The sequence below is a fragment of the Triplophysa dalaica genome, chromosome 9 (assembly GCF_015846415.1).
Source record: "Triplophysa dalaica isolate WHDGS20190420 chromosome 9, ASM1584641v1, whole genome shotgun sequence".
Classification (NCBI taxonomy): Eukaryota; Metazoa; Chordata; class Actinopteri; order Cypriniformes; family Nemacheilidae; genus Triplophysa; species Triplophysa dalaica.
The window spans coordinates 23,304,776-23,325,604 of record NC_079550.1 but is presented as its reverse complement, the minus strand read 5'-3'; the positions used below and the strand labels follow the sequence as shown (position 1 = coordinate 23,325,604).

The 20,829-nt window shown below is 40.3% G+C and overlaps 2 protein-coding genes across 3 annotated transcripts in view; one reads left to right on the top strand and one right to left on the bottom strand.

Annotated features, from left to right (window-relative positions):
- gap43 (growth associated protein 43) overlaps window positions 1-57 on the top strand; it is a 5,370-nt gene extending 5,313 nt beyond the window's left edge. Inside the window, exon 3 of the mRNA XM_056755944.1 lies at window positions 1-57. This exon is cut by the window's left edge and continues 589 nt beyond it. The gene's annotated coding sequence lies outside the window, so the exon portion shown is untranslated.
- A 652-nt stretch (window positions 58-709) lies between these two features.
- Window positions 710-20,829, bottom strand: part of lsamp (limbic system associated membrane protein) — a 112,487-nt gene continuing 92,367 nt past the window's right edge. For both annotated transcript variants that reach the window (XM_056757250.1, XM_056757249.1), the window contains 5 exons: window positions 16,290-16,415; window positions 6,778-6,909; window positions 6,100-6,220; window positions 5,471-5,619; window positions 710-3,555 (listed from right to left, as the gene is read on the bottom strand). In XM_056757250.1, coding sequence (XP_056613228.1) covers window positions 3,458-3,555; window positions 5,471-5,619; window positions 6,100-6,220; window positions 6,778-6,909; window positions 16,290-16,415 — 626 coding nt within the window. In that variant the 3' untranslated portion in view covers window positions 710-3,457. The remainder of the gene's footprint in view (window positions 3,556-5,470; window positions 5,620-6,099; window positions 6,221-6,777; window positions 6,910-16,289; window positions 16,416-20,829) is intronic.

Sequence of the window (20,829 nt, the reverse complement as noted above, 5' to 3'; positions counted from 1 at the left end):
ACAAACATTCAGATTGATGTTTTGATTTCTGCATATTAAAGCTGTTCTTAAAGGACATCAACAGGGCCGTGTGATCTTCTTTCTCACGAATGTCACTTGAGCCTCGTCATTTGTTTTTGTGTCATTTAGATCCTATCAATTCACCTACATTAGCCAGCGTGTAAACTGTTAGGTGACTGGAGCATCATTGTTTCCATGGAGACCGTCACATTACATCTCTGCATTCACGTTAATCACACAAACCGAAGGCTGCTGTCTGTAGATCTGATCACATGATGATATTCTGTCATTTTACAAGAGAAACGTCACACTAAACATTTTCACACAAATAAAAACCTGAAAGCAGAACACGCACACTCTCTTAAAGCCTCATGCAGTTCACCAAAACAATCTGTCATCAATTACTCATCCTCTTATCAGTCAAACCTGTAAGAGCTTCTTTGTGTGCAGAAGACGAAAGAAGATATTTTGAAGAATGACCCCACCGACTTCTTGTATGAACACAAAAGTGAACATGGGCCAGTTAACAACTTTCTTCAAAATATCTTCTTTTGTGTTCTGTGCAAGAGAGAAAGTCACACAGGTTTGACGTGACAAAGGGGCGAGTGATGAGGACTCAAGTTTGGTGATTTTGATGTCAGTCACAATGTTTGGTGATAATAAGGACAAGCAGCGTGAATATGACAAAACAACACACTTTAAAGGGAGCTCTAACAATCGTTATATTTCTTTATTTGCATGTTACATGATTAACAGATTTCATCACTATCATGTTCTCACCGAAAAACGGTTTGAACCCATTTTGGAAACATCCGATTCAAATGACTTTATTTCCATTCGACACATTTCATGAGTCCCTGACAGTGCAGAAGGGTTTCAAAATCCACTGCGGCGACTTCAGAGTAAATAAACGCGCTTAGAAAATCTTAATTGCTTTTGATGAGGATGATGCGACTGGAAACTCCGGCGTGTTTCATAGCAGAAGAGGATCCACAAAAACACATTTCATCTTATCATGATGCACGCACACGCGCTCCGATCCTCACATTCATACATGAGACACAAACTTCACGACTGTGGATCATACATCTCTGTGGTACAGAAGACACGTGACTGGCCCTTTAAATTCAAACACGCAGATGGTGACGTCATCAATCAAGGCATCCAATCACAAACATGAAAAGTTGACAATCAAATCTGTCGTACTGCTTTAAACTGACAGACGGATGTTAAACGCTAGCTAAAACACACACACGCAATACTAACACAAACGTGTGGTGTGTGTCATTCATCTGTAACACATCATGGCTTTTTAATCTAACGGGGTTTATTTGTTTTGGCAGTAAATGTCTCTGTACAATTATGATTAATATTCTCTCTTCATAAGAACAGTGCAGGCGTTTCAAATCTAATTATTTAAAGATTGTGTAAATTCTTTCTATTAAAAAGCTTTAGGATCTAATTATCCTCCTGTCAGGAAGCAGAAGATTAACTACACGATCACCTGAATTACCATTAGATTCATTTAAACACACAAGAACGTCTGATTCCAAAAACTATTTACACACAACAGAAGTGTCGGTTAGCCTTCATTAGAGTCACATGATCTGATGACGATGACGTCATTGGAGGATTGAGACGTTTGTGTGACATGGCGGGAGTTTGTTATATAAGCGCATGAGTATATATGAAGTTTTCATGTATAAAATGCAATAAATATACCATCAAATATTAAAGATAGTTTTTAAATCATTCTCAATACATTTCACGGGTAGCCCTCCAAAATCCTCACAGGCGGGATTGACTGTCCGTGTGGGAGGGGTTAAGCATGTGGGAGGAGTTTGGATTCAGAGCAATTAGTGATGGGAAGTTCGGATCATTTTATTGACTCGGACCTTTGAGTCTCGTTCAGCAAAATGTACGAATCTTTTGTCGAGTCATATCGTTCCTTTCGTTCAGTTTAGCAAAGTATAATTAAAATGTTACATGTCACTTTCCTAACAAATCTACTACTTATGCAAAGGTTGATCTCATTAAAACCAATACAAAACTATAATGCTATAATAAACAGAAAAGATTAATTACTTGTTTACTTTGGTATTTCGTCTATGATTAGCTCACCTCACCTCTTATCTTGATTCATTTATCATTTCACTGTCTTTGTCTATCAATTAACAAACACTAGGGCTAGGCTATGCACCCGTTTCTTATGAAGGTTGTTTCCATTCCATTCCATTTTCTACCGCTTATCCGAACTACCTCGGGTCACGGGGAGCCTGTGTCTATCTCAGGAGTCATCGGGCATCAAGGCAGGATACACCCTGGATGGAGTGCCAACCCATCGCAGGGCACACACACTCACTCATTCACTCACACACTCACACCCTACGGACAATTTTTTCCAGAGATGCCAATCAACCTACCATGCATGTCTTTGGACCAGGGGAGGAAACCGGAGTACCCGGAGGAAACCCCCGAGGCACGGGGAGAACATGCAAACTCCACACACACACAAGTCGGAAGCCGGAATCGAACCCCCAACCCTGGAGGTGTGAGGCGAACGTGCTAACCACTAAGCCACCGTGCCCCCATTGAAGGTTGTAAATTAGCTAATTTATGTGTCCAAAGCTTTCACGTCACATTACAAAAGACCGAACGACTCGAACCCGAAGACTCGAGAGGTGAACTAATCAATTCTCTTTCTGGCTCTGATTGCATTTGTTAAACGTCCGGAGCATGTTGCGCAATGCGCATGCGCGACTGAACGAATCACTTCCCATGACAACTCGTTCTTCCCGAGTCACATTTAAGATTCGTTCAAAATGAACGAATCATTCACGAACGACCCATCACTAGGAGCAATGTGACCGCCGTGATCATCTTCAAACACAACGACGGACGTCAGACTCACAATGAGAACAAGTGATAGAAACACACATTCATGTTCTTTCTTGAGGTATCAGCAGCGTGAAGCTAATACTGTTAGCAACATTCAGAACTACAGATTTAACATTTGGTCATATAACAAAACATATCAATAATTATAATAATAATAAACAGACGCGTGTTTAGTGTTTTTGGCAACTGCGTTTAAATGATGTGAAGTGATGTTCTGGGCTCGGCTTGTTGAACACGTGTTGGAGCAGACTCAAGTTTTATGGGACAACGCAATGACATCAAGAGCTATTTTCTACATTTCTAGACGATTGCCGGTTGGGTTCGACAGGTTTATTACACACACACACATGCTGTCAGGTGTGAAACATCCAGAAGAGACAGACGCTCAGTCAGACACTGTGTGGCACAGGAACAATATTCAGTTGATAAAAACAGCACCTTCAGCCCTATGTCATATGTTGTCCTGATAATACATCAGTCGTCCTGCTGGGTAACGGTGAGCGAGGATGGACGGAGGGATGGAAACAGTCTGAGACGATCCACCGTGTGGCGCTGAACATTAACACTTCAAAAGTGCAAAGAGCACAGACAGGAGGAGGAGCCCCAATGATTGACACATGCAGTCGGATCCGTTGATGTCCCGCCCGGTGCCAGGTTCTGTGATGGAGAGAGACAGACACGTTAGAACAGACAGACGCTCTTCTGTGGGTCAAAGGTGACATATGGAGGCTGAACTGTGAACTGCACTTGTGCTTCATGTGGTTCTGTCTTCCTCTGACAAGTTTTACTACAAATCACACTGGCATGAAAAAGTTTTGTGGACTACATGTAAACATCTTTTATGTCAAATATCTAACCCAGGACAGTACAAATTAAAAAATAACAAGCGTTTTGTGTGCTCTCTCTTATTTTGTTAAAATGATTCACATTTTCACAGACTCTGTAAAGGGTTTCCAACGGTATTCCATACAGCAACAAAAAAACACTACACTATAATTACAGCAATTTTTATATTTTTATGGGTTTGGTTTCTGATCAAAACAAATCTATGATTTCTTGGATCATGACCAGTGTTGCCAAGTAATTAGTTACTGTAATGTAATGACTTTTCCCTTGAAAAGGTAAAGTAAGAGATAATTCTTGTTTCAATTACAGTTACTTCTGATGTAATTCAATAAATAATGTAGGGGTGTGACAATATATCAATATGGCGATGTATCGTCGTCCTTCTCCGTGCAATACGAGAATCCATACGCTGCGCCAAATACCAATCTTTTAATTCATTAATAAAACAAGACGCTCTGAATATATTTCCAAGCGTTATTACATCATGGATTCACTGGGTGGAGCTAAACATGCAAACAAGGGAAACATGAGCAAACTGAGAAACAGTTTAGGCTTGCGTGTAAAATAATATATTATCCATGCGTACTTGTAAACGAACGTTAATATGCTTAGATTCAATAGAAGGTGCTGCACTTAAATGTTTTAAAGGTTTCTTTTATTTAAGCGGGTTAACACTAAGATGTTCACAGCTTTAAATAAGTGTCTGTTTGTTTAATTTAGAAATTTGCCAGTATAAACATTTTTAAATGTGTTAAATGTGTCAGTCTACAAAGATAAGCTTTTAATTTGAGCATAAAATGTTTAATTTACTTGAAACGTTACTCATGTTGGTAATATATTAATTTACCTTCTGAAAAAGTTTAGTGGACTTGAATAAAGAGACAAATGTTGCACTAAATCTTTTCATGGGCATTTTGTTTTCATAGCTAGACAGATACTGTGATGTATCGTCATAGAACCGCCAATAAATACATCGACTACAGTAGCATCAGCACATCGTGATATTATCGCTAATATATGTGTATGTCACAAAATTCAAAGTCTAACTTTAAAATCTGTGCTTTAATGTCTCCTCACATTTCTATACTTTAGTCAGTTAATAATATTACTTTATGTAGTTTAATATTATTTATTTGAATGAATTGTTTCATGTTTATCCTTGAATCACAGAACTCATCAAGGTTGATATAGAAAGTAATGAGTAATAAGTCATAAAATACTTTCTGGAGAGAGTCATCTGTACACTAATCTAATTACACTATTGAATATGTCATTAGTAACTAGTAATGGATTACTTTTTCAGAGTAACTTACACAATAATGTCAGTGAGATGTTCAATGAAAAATTCAAAATTTTGAAAACATTTCCGCCCCTCAAATGCTTAACTACACGCACGCAAACACACACACGCGCACGCACGCACCCACACACGCATGCGCACACACGCACACAAACACACTTATGCTTTATTATCTCCGTGGGGACAGTCCATAGGCGTAATGTTTTTTATACTGTACAACTATATATTTTATCCCCTAAACTTTTCAAATTTATTTATTTAAAAAAATGATAGTTCTGTACAATTTATAAGCTTTTGTGCCCGTGAGGCCCTCAGTTTTTGTCCCCATGAGTGGGTGTGTTTTCAGGTTGGGGTCCCCACCGGGATACAAAGGTATGTCCACACACACACACACACAGACAGAAGGTTGTGAGTTGTGTTTCTTACTGTAGAGGAACACGCTTGCGTTGTGGATGCCCAGTCTGTTTGTAGCGACACACGTGTAATTTCCATAATCATCTTCAGTGACGTTTGCGACGACCAGCAGTGTTCGAGATCCCGTGATCTGAATGTTAACACTCTGAGAACTCGACAATCTGATGAATGAGCAGAAGAAAACATTTCATTCAAAGAATTCACTCACCCTAATGGCATTTCAGACCTGTAGAAATGTATTTGTTCTGATGAACACAGAGAAAGATACTTGAAAAATGTGATCAATTTTTACTTCTAGGACTCCACTACTATAGTAGGAAAAAATGATTATATATTTATGTTCAAGATATTTTGAAGGATTTAGGAACACAAACTGTTCTTGGGAACCTTTGACAAGCATTTAACCCTTCCTACTATGGTCTTGGATGATGTCCCAGAAGTGAAAATTGCAAACATTCTTCCAAATATCATTCTCTGTGTTGATCAAAACAAAGTCATTTATACAGGTATGAAATGACATGAGGGTGAGTAAATGATGACAGATTTTCCATTTTTGGGTGAACTGTCCCTTTAAATGTTACATTGCATTGACTTTGAGTATCTGATCTTTAAGAAAAAGATGATAAGAATGAAGAGTGAACCTGCGGTCGTCTCTGAACCACTCAAATTCCGGCTGCGGGACGGCCGACGCCTCACAGTGCAGAATCCCAGCGTGTCCCACAGGAGTCACTGAACTCCGCACGGCTTTTATATACGGAGGATCTGACAGACGCACCAGATGACACACACACAACACACTTTCTTATTGAAACAAGCATCGGTCAATACTGAAGACACTCTTCTCAACTCTTCACACGCTCTTCATCGGCCAAACACTTGTCACGTCTCAAAACAAACTTCAGCGGAACACAATTCTGAACAAAAACGCTGTCACTCGTGACACTTTAAATAAGTGTCATCATCAATCAACTTCTGTCATGTTTCACACAAGTCTGTCTGCGGTTACAGAATAAAGAAAGAGTAAAACAGGACATCAGGGTGAAATCACAATGAAGTGGTATGTTCATTTCCAAGATTCTCTAGATTAAAAAATGATTTTGTTCTGAATGTGTTTTCATCCATTTGATGAATCTGCTGAGAGGTTAGCCTGTTGTGAAGTAGAAATGAGTGTTGATGGATTGGTTATTGAAAACATGTTGTGAGAAATGATCCACAGTTTGGTCCACGCAGACTTGTGTTGTGCAGAGAATGTGACTTCAGTATTGACGGATGACATCAGCATCACATATATATTCAGAATAAACACACAATCTACTCACAGTTGACAATCACGTTGACGTATTTGACATCGGGTGTGGAAACATCATTACTGGCTTTACACTCGTAACGTCCGGCCTGAGACCTCACCATGCCTGAAATCTCCAGATATTCCCCGACGTCCAGAGCCTCGGCTGACACACACACACATCACAAGACATTTATCATACACAAATAACAACACTCACAGTGCTGCAATGGCAACAATCGTCATCATCATCATTGTGAAATACAGTGTGTAATGTGTTTGTTGTCCAGCAGAGGGCGCACACAAGCTTGTGATCTCACACAGATGCACAAAATAATATTAAACACTAGGGATGTAAAAATATCACAATCTCACTGTACCATAATACCTTGGTATAAAGCCCACGTACTACACTATTTTAAATGACAAATGATGACTTATCTATTTATTTATCAGATATTATTTATTAGAATGATCTTGCTAGTTCTATAAACACTATGCACTGTGCTGTGTTTTAACTTTTTGTGTTTTTCTGTTTCGCTCATGTAAAGCTGTTTTTCCGGAGCATGAAAAGCGTTATATAAATAAATTGAATTGAATGACTAGGAAATGTCATCGTAACTGTTGCTCAGCGCTGTGAGTATGAAATGAGTCAAATCACTTTCATCAAATAAAATCACTGCACCTGATGGACCTTGACAGAGGTAACATTGATTATTATTTCTAACATTCTCTATGTATCGTTTCATAAAGTCATGTGACCACCATAATATTGACACAATGTTGCTATAGATATAATAACACAATATCCATAATATTGTAACATCTCTGTCAGTTTATACAAAGAATAACAGAGCAAAGTACAACTCATTAACTCAACATCTCTAAACTTGTACAGATGTGTGCACACTTTATTCCTCCACTAAGAACACCGATTAACAGTCAGGCTCTATTTGCTCTAAAACACATGTAAGAAACCTAGGAGTGATTTTTGATACTGAATTAAAGTTTGATAAGCAAATCAAAACAGTTTTTATCATCTTAGATCTATTGCGAGGTTGAAAACCTTTTCAACGTTTGAGGATTTGGAGACTGTGATTCATGCTTTCGTCACTTCTAGGATACATAGACTAGTGTAACTCACTGTATTTAGGTGTGTGTAAATCTTCTTTATCATGTTTGCAACAGGTTCAAAATGCCGCAGCCAGGTTCCTTAAAGTGGGACCAGATTTCACCGATTCTTGCACCATTACACTGGTTGCCAGTCTAACTGAAGTTATTAATATTCCTTTATAGGGGACGACATGGTCAACGTCCTGAATATATTACAGATCTCCTTTCCCTTAGGAAATGGCCTAGTGTTCTCTCTGTGCCTCGATCACGTCTGAAACTCAAAGGAGATTGTGCTTTTTCGATTGCCGCCCCCTATTGTGGAATGACCTACCCGCTTATATCAGGCTGTCTCCGGATATTGGCATTTTAAATCTCATCTTCAAACTTACTTTTTCACTTTATATTTTTAATCTTTTACCATTGTATTTGTCCTGTTTTTCATTTTCTGTATTGCTGTGTCATTTTGTCTGTGAACTGATGTTTTGTTGTACAGCACTTTGGTCAGCTGGCGCTGTTTTAAACATGCTATAGAAATACATTTTGCCTTGCACACGCGCAAACACACACACACACATACACACGCATACACACGCACGCACGTGCACACACACACACACACACACACACACACACACACACTTATGGTGAGTCTGATCTGGTCAGCTCTTTCTTTAGAAGGTTGAAGACGTTTCGGGGCTCATTTTATTGCTAATGTTTAATTCACAAGCATCATTTACAGCACAATGTGTTTACTCCGTGAATATTAATTTATGTAAAACACTGAAACTGGCAAACTTCAGCAAAACTGAGAGATAAAACACATCAAATTAATACACTTCAGACACACTTACACACACACACACACACACTGACAATCGCACGCACACACACACACACACTGAAGGTCAGTGATTACTCATGCGAGCTGATCTCTATAAATGTTTCTGGTGTTAAATAAGCGTGTAATGAGCTCTTAATGAAATATCTGATGGTTTTATCAGCAGAAGAATGAAAATTAACATCAGGTGATGAATGTTTGACACGCTGCTGATTCACACAGCCAATCAAACGGCTGCTCTGTGATGTCACTGCACTGTTAACATTCTGTCCTCAAAGGTTTGCCTGTAGTGACTGCTACACAAACACTATGATGTCATACGTGACTACTTAATCATTTTGATGTCTTTTATATCATTAAGTAATGATGAGTTTTGTCTTACAGTGTGCGGTGAGGATTACATCATCACAACATCACAACGCTTCTCATTTTCATCAACTGTAAGTGACTCTGGATCAAATCTGTGATGTAGACTGTCATCTAAAACTTGATGTAATTATCATTATTATTTTACTTCAAAGAAATACATTTAAAACAATAATAATCGTTCATCTTTAATCTTATTCATGTAAATATGGAGCCGTGCTGTCTCAAGCATGGTGACGGTGTGAGAGTAAAGGGAAATTAAGTGATATCATCAAACATTTGAGACATGTGTTCACGTGTTATCATATTTATCAACTAACCCATCTGCACAGAAAAGCACTTCACATAGAAGTCTGAGACTGAGACGTCACCAGTGACCAGTGATGCTGAGGGTCAGACGCTGTTTCATCATGTCTCCTCATGTCTGCACTACCTGCTTATGCCACAATAGATTTTCATTTGGCTGTTTCTAGTGCGTTATTTTACTGTCACTTCTGTTTGAGACCTGACACATGACCAGTCACATGACTCAAACGACATCAGCTTATTAAGCAGAAAGACATGCTGTAATGATTCACGATTCTGATCTCACGAAGCCATTTACTCACGATTTATTTTTACAAAATGAGTTGAAACAAATTAGAAATGAACAACTATCCTAAATATTATTTCTTAAACGCTTCACGTTTCTTTCTATAATAAAATGATGTTTCATTTCAAATAACAAAACTAAACTGCAATTTTAAAACAACTAAATAATATAAAAAGTCTCTTTAATATAAACAAACTAATACTGTCTGCGCTTTGCTTGGATTTTTTACAGTTAAGAGATATCATTATGTGCACGTTTATGTTAGCAGTGAACACGGCGGCCCCTGCTGTTTTAAAACATGTATTGCGATTCAGTTCACAGCTCAACCGATTTGAATCCTCACCCATTATAATCGATATCCAACCGGCTCATTATTATATCCCTATAGTTCAGTCTCCTCACATGAATCTCACACGGACGCACAGACAGACATACACACACGCACTCACACACACACACACACACACACACACACACACAGACACACACACACACACTTTCACATCTGACAGAAAGAGAACATCCAGCAGCAGTATTCAGGTCAGGCGGACGCTCACACACGCTGTACAAACTCATCAGACGTCAAACAGAATGAGGACAGACTGATGATGTGAGCTGATAAATCCTTAAGAAACCAGACCCACACTATCAGCACATCATCTGATATGAAGGTTTGAAACAAATCACCGTGAGCAGGTTGAAAATCGATTATAATTTGTGACGATTCAAGTCAGTCGAGAGGTTATAAAAATCGCAGTAAATGTTTTAAACAGCAGGGGCCGCTGTTTCCTGCAAACAAAGTGCTGCGATCAAGTATAGCGTCAGTTCTGACTGGTCACGTGAGTCAAGAATACATCAGCCAATCACATCAGGTGCAGCTTATCAACCTTAACCTATAGTCACACAACACACACTAGACTGAGTCCTGTTTAAGTGTCTGTGCTTCTTATCAGCTGCCTAATCCTGAAGCACTCAAACCCACCTCCATCCCCATGCCCATCTCCATCCCAACCTCCATCTCCATACCAACCTCCATCTTCACCTCCATCTCCATCCCAACCTCCATCTCCACCTCCATCTCCATCTCCATCCCAACCTCCATCTCCATCCCAACCTCCATCTCCATCCCCATCTCCATCCCAACCTCCATCTCCATCTCCATCTCCACCTCCACCTCCATCCCAACTTCCATCTCCACCTCCATCTCCATCCCAGAACGAAAAATGGCGCTGGAAACATCCCGGGCTTAAGCTCACAAAGCTGCGGTAAGTGTTCGACGTGATTGTAATACTCCTATCACTTCTACTCCGTGTGTTTCTATGCACAGAGCCCAGGCTTCAAGAGCACGACGAGCCGAAATGAACTTCACTCCTGCACACACAAACACGGCGAGAGGCGAAATCCAGGACCGGAGCGATGACCTCTCCCCCACTGCCGCCACCGGTCTTCGAGATTTCTACGAGAAATCGCTATGCTGCCCTCTGCGAGATGAAATCCAATGCTGTGGTCATCGGAGACTCAATCGTCCGGAACGTACGCGTCTCCTTCAATGAAGGTAAGGTGCGTACTCACTGTTTTCCTGGCGCCCGTGTTCTCGATGTCTCTGCGCAAGTAACTACGATTCTGAAGGAGGATGCAAGTGTGGGAGCTGTAGTTCTGCACGCGGGGGTCAATGATGTGAGAATGCGGCAGTCGGAGATCCTGAAGAGGGACTTCAGGAGTCTGGTCGACACTGTTCGCAACGCATCGCCCACGGCCAGGACCATCGTATCAGGGCTGCTTCCTACTTACCGACGAGGGAACGAAAAGTTCAGTAGACTATTTACGCTTAATAATTGGTTAAAGTCATGGTGTATTGAACAGAAGCTGCTCTTTGTAAATTATTTTGATCTGTTTTGGGAGCGACCAAGGCTCTTCCGCCCCGACGGGGTGCATCCCAGCAGCATTGGAGCGGAAATTCTGTCTGACAACATCTCAAAGACGCTATGCACCATTTGACTAGTAAGTACAAATTTTAACCATAGTCTGTGTTCTTCTCACCCAACTTTTAAGAATGTTACTGCTTTCAAATGCATAGAGACTGTGTCTGTCCCCCGAATAATACAACCAAATAATAATTTATTTAAAAGTCTGAGAAAAAATCTTATCATGATTAAACCAAAAGACAATATATTTAATGAGCGAAACCAACGCCTAAAGTTTGGGCTACTTGATATTAGATCACTAAATCCAAAAGCAGTTATTGTAAATGAAATGATCACAGACAACAGTTTTGATATACTTTGCCTCACTGAAACCTGGCTTAAGCCAAATGATTACTTCGGTCTAAATGAGTCTACTCCACAAAGCTACGGTTATATTCATGAGCCACGTCCGGTTGGTCGAGGTGGTGGTGTCGCAACAATCTTTAGAGACTTTCTTACCGTTACTCTGAGTACAATGCATACATTTAAATCATTTGAAATGCTTGCGTTAAACATATCAGTTCCAAAAAAAGTAAAAAATCATTGGTCTCTCTTACATTGGTTACTGTGTATAGACCCCCTGGGCCTTACACTAATTGTCTGATAGAGTTCGCAGACTTCTTATCGGATCTATTGGTCAACGTCGATAAAGTACTGATTGTTGGAGATTTTAATATCCACGTAGATATTGCTAACATTCCATTAGCAGTGGCGTTTAAAGAACTACTAGACTCTTGTGGTGTAACACAATACATCAATAGACCTACTCATCACCTTAATCATACCCTAGACTTGATTATATCTCACGGAGCCGATCTAACCAATATCGATGTTATACCTCAAAGTGACGATGTTTCCGATCACCATCTTATAACATGTACACTGCGCACTGCAGAAATCAGTTGTATATCTCGTTATCGACAGGGTAGAACAATCACCTCAACTACTAAAGATAGTTTCGTAAAGAACCTGCCAGATCTGACTCCTCTAATTACATTTCCAACTAATATAGAATCGCTCGACGACATGACCAGCAACATGGGCACTATTTTCTCTAATGCATTAGAAGCGGTCGCACCTATGAAGTCAAAAAAGATTAATGAAAAGATCATAGCACCATGGTATAGTAACACCACTCGCGCCCTAAAAAGAGAAACGCGTAAACTGGATGAAAATGGAAACAAACCCAATTAGAGGTCTTAAAAATTGCATGGAAAGAGAGTGCAAGCTGTTACAAAAGTGACTAAAAGCAGCAAAAGCCGAGCACTTCCGTAACCTCATAGAAAATAACAAAAACAATCCAAGGTTTTTATTTAGTACAATTGATAAATTAACAAACAAACAGACTCCACCTGACCTGGGTATTCCGCCGCACCTTGGTAGCAATGAATTCATGAAGTTTTTTACTGAGAAAATCGAAATAATACGAGACAACATAGCTAAAACCAAACCTCCAAGTGTGTCGGAAGAATTAGTTTCAACCGTCACCCAAAAAGAAATGCTAGAGTGTTTTTCTCCTATAAATCAGGAAGATTTAATTAAAATAATTGCAACATCCAAACCGACGACATGCTTATTAGACCCCATTCCGACTACTTTATTAAAAGAGTTACTACCTGCTGTAATTGAGCCCATTTGTAACATAATCACCGCCCGGTCCTGTAGATTCATCCTCTACAATATCAGGAAAATTAGACCCTTCCTATCAGAGCATGCTACACAAATCCTTGTCCAGGCTCTTGTCCTGGCCAGACTGGACTACTGCAATGCGCTACTGGGAGGACTTCAAGCTTGCACAACCAAACCTCTACAGATGATCCAGAATGCTGCAGCAAGAGTTATCTTTAATGAACCAAAGATAGCACACGTCACTCCTCTACTCATTAAGCTACATTGGCTCCCTATAGTCGCTCGCATCAAATTCAAGACTCTGCTCCTGGCCTACAAGACCACTACTGGTTCGGCACCACCTTATCTTAAATCGCAAATGCAGACATATGTACCCGCCAGATCCATACGCTCTGCAAAAGAACAACGTCTTGTGGTGCCATCCCATAAAGGTAAAATGTGGAAGGATCTGCCCACTGCTACAAGATCTGCAGATTCTGTAGCCATCTTTAAGAAACGCCTGAAAACACATCTCTTCCACCAACATCTGACTGATCTGTTCTGACTCTTTTCTTCTCTACTCTTTTCTTCTCTACTCTAAAAAAAAAAATATGTATGAATGAATGGTTCCGTATACTGTGTTAGGCTATATGAGACCAGTCTTCTTTTTGATTGCACTTATGCTTTTGTTGTACTTATGCTGTCCTAATTGCTTCCATTATCTACCCCACTTGTAAGTCGCTTTGGATAAAAGCGTCTGCTAAATGACTAAATGTAAATGTAAATGTAAATGTATTCAACTCGTCAATTAACCTAGGACATGTCCCAGGGCCCTTTAAGCTAGCTGTAATCAAGCCTCTCATCAAAAAAACAAACTTAGACCCCAATGAACTTGTAAGCTATAGACCAATTTCAAATCTACCGTACTTGTCTAAAATACTAGAAAAAGTAGTGTCAACTCAACTGTGTACCTTCCTACAAAATAATGACATGAACGAAAAGTTTCAGTCTGGCTTTAGACCGCATCACAGCACTGAAACTGTGCTCGTTAGAATTACAAATGACCTCCTTATTGCATCAGATAAAGGTAACATCTCAATATTAGTCCTGCTTGTCCTTAGTGCTGCTTTCCATACTGTAGACCATAAAATACTATTAGATCGTTTACACAATTATATCGGTATTCAGGGACAGGCACTGCAATGGTTCAGATCTTACTTAACAGACCGATATCAATACGTCCATTTAAATGGGAAATCGTCAAATCTTACGCAAGTAAATTATGGATTACCTCAGGGATCGGTTTTAGGACCCTTGCTTTTCTCCATATACATGCTGCCCCTCGGCAACATTATTAGAAAACATGGAATTAGCTTCCACTGTTATGCAGATGATACTCAGCTATATATCTCATTAAGACCAGATGATTCCTTTTAGCTATCCAAACTGGCAGAGTGCATCGAGGACATAAAACATTGGATGACTAGTAATTTCCTCCTTTTAAACTCTAGCAAAACAGAAATATTACTTATAGCACCAAAATCAAGTAAACAGAATATCTCCGATTACAGCCTGCAAATTGAAAGCTGCACTGTTACTCCAACAAATACAGTTAAAGACCTAGGCGTTATATTAGACGGCAACCTGTCATTTAAAAATCACATCTCAAATATAACAAAAACAGCCTTCTTCCACCTTAGAAATATGCCAAATAACGAAATATTTTATGTGTTGCAGACGCAGAAAAGCTTATTCATGCATTTGTGACCTCAAGACTTGACTATTGTAATGCTCTACTTAGTGTTTGTCCTGTATCATCGATAAACAAACTACAGTTAGTCCAGAATGCAGCTGCCAGAGTTCTTACTAGGTCAAGAAAATACGATCACATAACCCCAGTTTTATCATCGCTTCACTGGCTACCCATTAAGTATCGTATTGATTTTAAAATTATTTTAATTACTTACAAAGCCCTGAACGGTTTAGCACCTACTTACTTAACCAAGCTTTTATCACATTACAACCCATCACGCTCTCTAAGATCTCAAAACTTAGGACTTTTGATAACACCTAGAATAACAAAATCCACCAAAGGTGGACGAGCTTTCTCATACGTAGCACCTAAACTCTGGAATAGCCTTCCTGATACTATTCGAGGGTCAGACACACTCTCCCAATTTAAATCTAGATTAAAGACACATCTTTTCAGCCAAGCTTTCACTTAATGCATAGTTAATGAACAGCAGCTACGCTAATTATTTTCTTTATTCTCTTTCCGCCTCTGCATCCCGAGGTAGGAAGAAGTTCCACCATGTCCAGACGACCGACAGATGCCCATCCCCAATTTGAGATGACGCCAGCTACAACTGCAGACTGACTGACCATCCCAGCTCCATCTAAGGCAATTCCACCACCAGCCAAGATAAATATGACCATTGGACCATCCCAGCTTAGACCACTACATCCCCAACCAAGAGCAAAGACGGACTATTTGCCTAATAATGCTGAAGTTACAATATTTGGTGTTAAATGCTAAACTTAAATCACATGTCAGCAGTTTGAGTGCTGCTATGACACGTCAGAGGGGATCTGGCCCTCCCGATTGAGCTTGTTTTCTCCCGAGGTTTTTTTCTCCATTAATCAATCTTTGGAGTTTGGGTTCCTCGCCACAGCAGGGCAGTGTTGGGCTGCTCACTGGGAGACTGCATTCATTCATTTATTTATTTATTTAGAAATTAGATATTATTTATAAGAATGACCTTACTCGTTGTATAAACACCATGCACTGTGCTGTGTTTTAACTTTTCTGTTTTCCCTAACCCTAATCTCCATCTCCATCTCCACCTCCATCCTCACCTCCATCCCCACCACCATCCCCACCTCCATCTCCATCTCCACCTCCATCTCCACCTCCGTCCCCACCTCAATCCCCACCTCCAGAACAGAACAGTGTTGTTATGTTGTATTCTCCACAAGTTTGACTGTTGTTGTGTGGTTTCTAGAGTGGTCTTCATAACAAACAGCATCTATAGGAATGAACACCTCTGGATGTTTATGTCTCTCACCTGATGGGTTGAGAAGTCTCCAGGTGATGGCTGGATCCGGCCTCCCATTAGCTAAACACGTCAGGGTCACATTACTGCCCTCGTTCACAGTGATGTCCTCCGAAACTTTATAAATGTTTGCAGGGACTGAGAGAAAGAAATAAACACAAGATCATTCAAAACACATCTGAACATCACACACACACACACACACACACACACACACACACACTAATGTTATAGGTGTTTCATCTCAAACGGTGTGAAGTTTAATCTCCCCATAAACTCACACATAAACCTTCGACTTCACATTTATAAGAAGTGAAATAAATAAATACTGCCCACATTTATAACACACACACGCGTACGCACACCATCAATCACAAAGACAAACTTATCGTTTATACACACACATGATGAACGGTCACATCTTTACACTGATTCATCAAGTGAATGTGAGATTTAATGAAGCTCTTTGTCATTCTTGAGATTCACTCTGAACAAACACACACACACACACACTTGCATGCACACTCACACACACACACACACACACACAAACAAACGTTCGCACTCGCAAGCACACTTTTGTATGTTTGTGTGTGCATATGTGTGTGTGTAGTTCTGTCTATGCTGGAGTGATTCACTTCACCACACTAGGTGGCAGAGTTTTGATTCTCTATCTCTGTTGGCTCTCTTTAACCAATCATTCTTGCATTTTAACCCCGCCCTCTCTCTCTCTGTCTCTCTCTCTCTCTGTCTCTCTCTCTCTGTCTCTTTCTCTCTCCCTGTCTCTCTCTCTGTCTCTCTCTTTCTCTCTCTCTCTCTCTGTCTCTCTCTCTCTCTCTGTCTCTCTCTCTCTCTCTCTCTCTCTGTCTCTCTCTCTCTCTGTCTCTCTCTCTCTCCCTGTCTCTCTCTCTGTCTCTCTCTCTCTCTCTCTCTCTCTCTCTCTGTCTCTCTCTCTCTCTGTCTCTCTCTCTGTCTCTCTCTTTCTCTTTCAAGATTCAAGATTCAAGATTCAAAGGAGCTTTATTGGCATGATAAAAGAAAATTTACATTGCCAAAGCACAAGATTAAATATAAACATGCAGAAATACAGATTAAGATAAAAAATAAGATAGAATAAAATTAAAAGTCCATAAGTAAAAATCTATATGTACAGTTGTGTTCAAAATTATTCAACCCCCAATGCTGTAAATTGTTTTAGGGAATTTAGTGTACATTTGTAATTTTATTCAGAATGAAATCCTACAAAGACTTCTTAAAGAACCATATGCAACTAAAATGACAACAATTAGTTTTGTAATACAGTAGTAAATGTTTCTTTTGTGAATTCTTCATTGACATAATTATTCAACCCCTTAAAGAAGAACAGAGGTTCAATGAAGTGTTTTAAATCAGGTATTGAAAACACCTGTGGATATCAGGGAGCAGCAATAAAGCCTAATAAGCACCAATTAGGCAGCTTTAAAATGACTGTGATACTCAGCTCCTTCTAGACATTTACTGGTGTGGTTACAAACATGGTGAGGTCAAGAGAATGGTCCAGGAAGACAAGAGAACAGGTGATTACTCTTCACAGGAAGGGCAATGGCTATAAGAAGATTGCAAAGATGTTAAACATACCAAGAGACACCATAGGAAGCATCATTCGCAAATTCAAGGCAAAGGGCACTGTTGAAACGCTACCTGGTCGTGGCAGAAAGAAGATGCTGACTTCGACTGCTGTGCGCTACCTGAAGCGTAGAGTGAAGAAAAGTCCCTGTGTGACTGCTGAGGAACTGAGAAAAGATTTGTCAGATGTGGGTACTGAAGTTTCTGCTCAGACAATACGGCGCACCCTGCGTAATGAAGGCCTCCATGCCAAAACTCCCAGGCGCACCCCCTTGCTGTCCCCAAAGAATAAGAAGAGTCGACTGCAGTATGCCAAAAGTCATGTGGACAAACCACAGAAGTTTTGGGATAGTGTTCTGTGGACTGATGGAACAAAATTAGAACTGTTTGGGCCCATGGATCAACGCTATGTTTGGGGGAGGAAGAACAAGGCCTATGAAGAAAAGAACACCTTGCCTACTGTGAAGCATGGCGGGGGGTCAATCATGCTTTGGGGCTGTTTTGCTTCTGCACGTACTGGGAAGCTTCAGCGTGTGCAAGGTACCATGAATTCTCTTCAGTACCAGGAGATATTGGATGACAATGTGATGCAGTCCGTCACAAACCTGAGGCTTGGAAGACCTTGGACCTTTCAACAGGACAATGATCCCAAGCATACCTCAAAGTCCACTAGAGCATGGTTGCAGATTAAAGGCTGGAACATTTTGAAGTGGCCATCGCAGTCACCAGACTTAAATCCGATTGAGCACCTCTGGTGGGACTTAAAGAAAGCAGTTGCAGTGCGCAAGCCTAAGAATGTGACTGAACTGGAGGCTTTTGCCCATGATGAATGGGCGAAGATACCCATAGATCGCTGCAAGACACTTGTGTCAAGCTATGCTTCACGTTTAAAAGCTGTTATAACTGTAAAAGGATGTTGTACTAAGTACTAAGATTGAATGTCACTTGGGGGTTGAATAAAACTGATAATGATGTGAGCTCAGAAAAGACATTTGTGGTTATTTCATTATAAATGTTATGTTATATTTGTCTGACCTACACATGCCTCTTTGATTTACTTGTAAGCAGGATGACTGAATGATCATAATCAATGTCAAACCGACCAAAACTATAAATTTCAGTGGGGGTTGAATAATTTTGAACACAACTGTATACATTTCAATATAAACAGAAAAAGAGTTTTAAAGTTCTCAATGAGGGTGATAGTGTCAGTTTGTGTGTGTTGTCCTAAATCCTGTGTTGTGTTGTGTTGTGCTGGTTGTTCTTTGGTCGTGGCAGGACTTGACATATCTTGCAGCCAGGTTTGAGCTTCTTGACTTTTCTCCCAGTATGTATGAGATCTTGTCCTTTTGTTGAAACTGGTCAAAGTCTTTGTGTAAGTTTGTAAACTGGGGGAAGAATGTTTCTCTGATGTGTGTGTAGTTGGGACAGGAGAGGAGAAAGTGCAGCTCTGTTTCCACTTGATTGTGTGTGCAGTGTGGACACAGTCGCTCTTCTCTCGGTGTCCATGTGTGTCTGTGTCTGCCCGTCTCTACAGTGAGCTGGTGATCACTGAGTCTGTACATGCTCAACACTTTTCTTAGTTTAGGGTCTGATACGCTTGTGAGCTATTCTGACACTTTATATTCTCTCTTTAGTGACAGATAGCATTCCACTTTACTTTGCTGAGCTGTTGCTTCTGTCCAGTGTTTGACATATTTCTCTTTTTGTGTTTCCATCATTTGGTTCCTCTCTCTCTCTCTCTCTCTCTCTGTCTCTCTCTTTTTCTCTCTTTTTCTCTCTGTTCTTCCCACACTATATTCCTCTGACCCTCTCTGTGTCTCTCTAAAGGCCTGTTTATACTCGAGCCTGGCTCCGCTTCGCGAGCCTCTGCTGTCCGCGCGCGCAACTCCCCAAACGGACGAGACGTTTATACTTGACGCGTTCGCCGTTAAAATATTCTTTGAAACGACAGGGGGCGCACGAACGATATCGTTCTGTAAATCCGCAGGAATTAGAAGAAAAGTAGGAATTTTACCGGAATTACGTCAGATCATTCAGAATGGCGTCTTGCGAGCAGCTGCTCGACAAGGAAACGTAGGAGATTTTGGGTTGTTGCTACTATAAAAAAAATGCTAAAACCGAGATGGCATGTTCACCCACTGCATGCCACAAAACGTGGAGATGTAGAATACATCGCTCTTGTGAAGCAGATGCGTGTGATGGACGGGGAAATGCAATTCGAACTATTGTACATTTTATTGTAACATTTTTGTTCACTCTTTCATTTCTGTGCATAATGCAGACACATTTCTACATATTGTTGGTTAGGGACTGCTCAATGTACATTGCCATAGATTAACCTATTGGATGTCTTTGTTTTATAAAATGAGAAGATATGAGAACAGTTCAAAAGAGCAATGTTTATAAATATTGTTTTATTCTGAATACAATATAAAACAGACACACTGATGATTAAAGATGTCTCAGCCAAAATCTCTTCAAAGCTTTCATGTTGACTGCGGCGCCGCGCGAACTGTTCACTCGAGTCACAAAAAATGTCGTGCACGCCGGCACGCGAAATGACTTCGCGCGGACACAAAGCGAACTTCCGCTAACTCCGCGATGACGTCATATTCGGCGCGCGCACCCAGGCGAACTTGCGACTGCGTCGAGTATAACCAGCCCTTAACGCGCATGAAATAGAAATAGTAGTTGCAGCAGAAATGCTCTCTCTCTATGACCATTGAGAACACACACACACATACACAGACACACACAAGCATGAGATCACAGGATTCGAGCTGAACTGATATGAATGAATGAACAGAGAAGAATAAAGCAAAATTGTGAAGATGAACGACATCGGCTCATAATTGATTTCCTCTTTTATGTTGTGCCGTGTGGCAGCGCTGTTAGTATTAATCTTAAGGGAAACTTGCACAGCCAAGTGGATCTTCTCTAATTG